Genomic DNA, 2,208 nt, shown 5'->3' with positions numbered 1-2,208 from the left:
CTGAGTGATTTACTTGTTCTTAGCAACCTGTGTTCTGTGGAAGTTCACTTCCATTTAAGAGAAAATCTGAACCAGCTCTCATTTAATTTTTATACTGGCAGCTGGTAGTTCAACATAACCCCAGAGAGCCAGTCCTCTTTACAAAACAGAAGAGAAAATGGTGACCATCATTCCCTAAAAGGAAGGAAAAGACACAATGAAACTTCAAATTTTATTTAATCAATTTACACAAATCCACAGCAAAATAAACACAAAATAGCACTATATACAGAGTATTACTTACAGTACATTACAGATTTGATTGGTGTAGTGTGTCAGCTCTGACATGATACTCAGTTACAGTAAATTCCTTTGCACAGCTGTACCAGGATAGAGGAATGTAATGCAGCTAAGGAACACTCTGCTTTCCTCAGGCTCCATGATGCCCAAATCTCACCCGCACTCATTTCTGCAGAAATGTGAGGTGTTGTCAGGCAAGGTGGTCATGGCACCTGTACAATACTGCCTGTTCCATTTTTCCTTTACAGCTGTTTTAACCTCAGTTATGGAAGTCAGTAAAGAAGTACAATAGAACATTTTACTGGAATTCTGGCTGTTCTTTGCTCTGTCTGTAGGAAGTCAAATATTCGCTATCAAAGCAAGAATCCTTCACCAGCTGCCTTGGAGTGCAGTGATCAGGAAGTGGGGCTGCAGAACAGACGGAGGAGGCTGTGTGGAGCAAGCCACCTGCATGGCCTTTTTTGGGGGGGGAGGCAAACCCTTTGATAACAGCAGCACATACTTCAGAAAGATAAGACTCAATTCCAAATTCTGCCTCTAGCAAGGCAGAATATTCCACATGTTTCTTACATGTAATGCAGGAAGAGCAGGTTACAGAATGGAGCTGGTAATTTCAGCTGACAAAGACAAATAGTTTACACCAATTTCATTTTTCTCTCCTGGCTTCCTTCAGACAAGTAGTGAACAGGAGTCACCAATGGCAGATAACCATGTTCAACACCATTCAAATAGTGAAAATACTCACTATAGGATTCCCTGTAGGTACCATCAATAAAGTGTGGGTTTTAAGGCTAAAGTACTCAGTACTATCAATCTTCAGAGAAGTTAGATCAACTTTCTAAGCATTTTTGACTACAAGTTAACATGTGCAGAGATTTATAGCGCACTACATCTCCTACAGTGATAAGATGAAGGAAAAATCTTACAGTAAGACATTCCTTGACCTACTTAAACTCAGCAGAGCTTAATAATAATGGAGAGGGATGTGAATCCAGTTGTAGCTGAAGCCTAATGCCCCAGAGACAGCATGGGGAGAGCTGAACTAGAAGTCCATACTCATACATCTGGAGAGTTGGGTTCTCCTTCCCAGGCTGCTCTCCCTTTTGCCTAAGGCCCCAGCACATCTCATCCTACATCAAGTGCAGTTGTCATTGTCACATAATGCAGTTACAAGGCATGAGCCCAACACCAACTCGAGCTTCTGAAAAAGCAGTATTGGCTTTACATGGTAACTTAGAGACTGAGGTTCTTCTTGGGTCTAATTCTAAAGTTGCTTTTGGAAAACAAATCATACATGGAACATTGAAAGTGCAGCAGTTACTGCCAACATGAAATACAGAATTTCACAAGATGTGACTGTGTTGTGAGAGTAAAACTGCTGTCAAATATACCCAATTCAAACAACTGCATAAAGCACTCAAGTCAGAAATAAATAACAAAGCAGTTCAGATACTGACAAGTGTACTAGAAACTAAACATATTCTTACTAGTGCAAAATTTAAAATATACTCCAATTTAAAATTACCTTCTGAAATTCTGGGATGGGGAGCATTGTTCTTTTTGTTGCTTAACCAGAGCCCTGTGGAATTTCTTCCATGAAGTTCAGCTCTGCGTAGGAGCGTGCCCCGCTCCGCCAGCGCTCAGGCGGGAATGGCCTCGACGGCCTCGATGAGGTTGAGGGCCAGGCTGTACTGCCCGTGGTTCTCGGGCAGGTGCTCGATCACCTTGCTCACCAGCCTGGCTGTCGTCGCAATTGGCACTTCCACGTTCTGGATTTCCTGGGGGTCCTGTGGGAAACAACAAACTCAGCATCTCAGTCATGTCACAGCTAAGCCCTCCAGAACCTTTATAACACTGATTGCTAATGTTTATAAACACAATCAAGCTGATGCTTTGACCCATGAAACTGCTCTACCCTCTATGACACAG

General features: G+C 42.3%; 1 protein-coding gene across 3 annotated transcripts in view; it reads right to left on the bottom strand.

The window, feature by feature from the left end:
- Positions 1-197: 197 nt before the first annotated feature.
- The window catches only part of RAB3GAP2 (RAB3 GTPase activating non-catalytic protein subunit 2), a 46,317-nt gene continuing 44,306 nt past the window's right edge, over positions 198-2,208 (bottom strand). For all 3 annotated transcript variants that reach the window (XM_058019515.1, XM_058019517.1, XM_058019516.1), the window contains exon 35: positions 198-2,066. In XM_058019515.1, the coding sequence (XP_057875498.1) occupies positions 1,920-2,066 (147 nt within the window). In that variant the 3' untranslated portion in view covers positions 198-1,919. The remainder of the gene's footprint in view (positions 2,067-2,208) is intronic.

Source organism: Melospiza georgiana, chromosome 3, assembly GCF_028018845.1.
Source record: "Melospiza georgiana isolate bMelGeo1 chromosome 3, bMelGeo1.pri, whole genome shotgun sequence".
NCBI classification, from domain to species: domain Eukaryota; kingdom Metazoa; phylum Chordata; class Aves; order Passeriformes; family Passerellidae; genus Melospiza; species Melospiza georgiana.
This window is presented reverse-complemented; position numbering and strand designations above follow the sequence as displayed.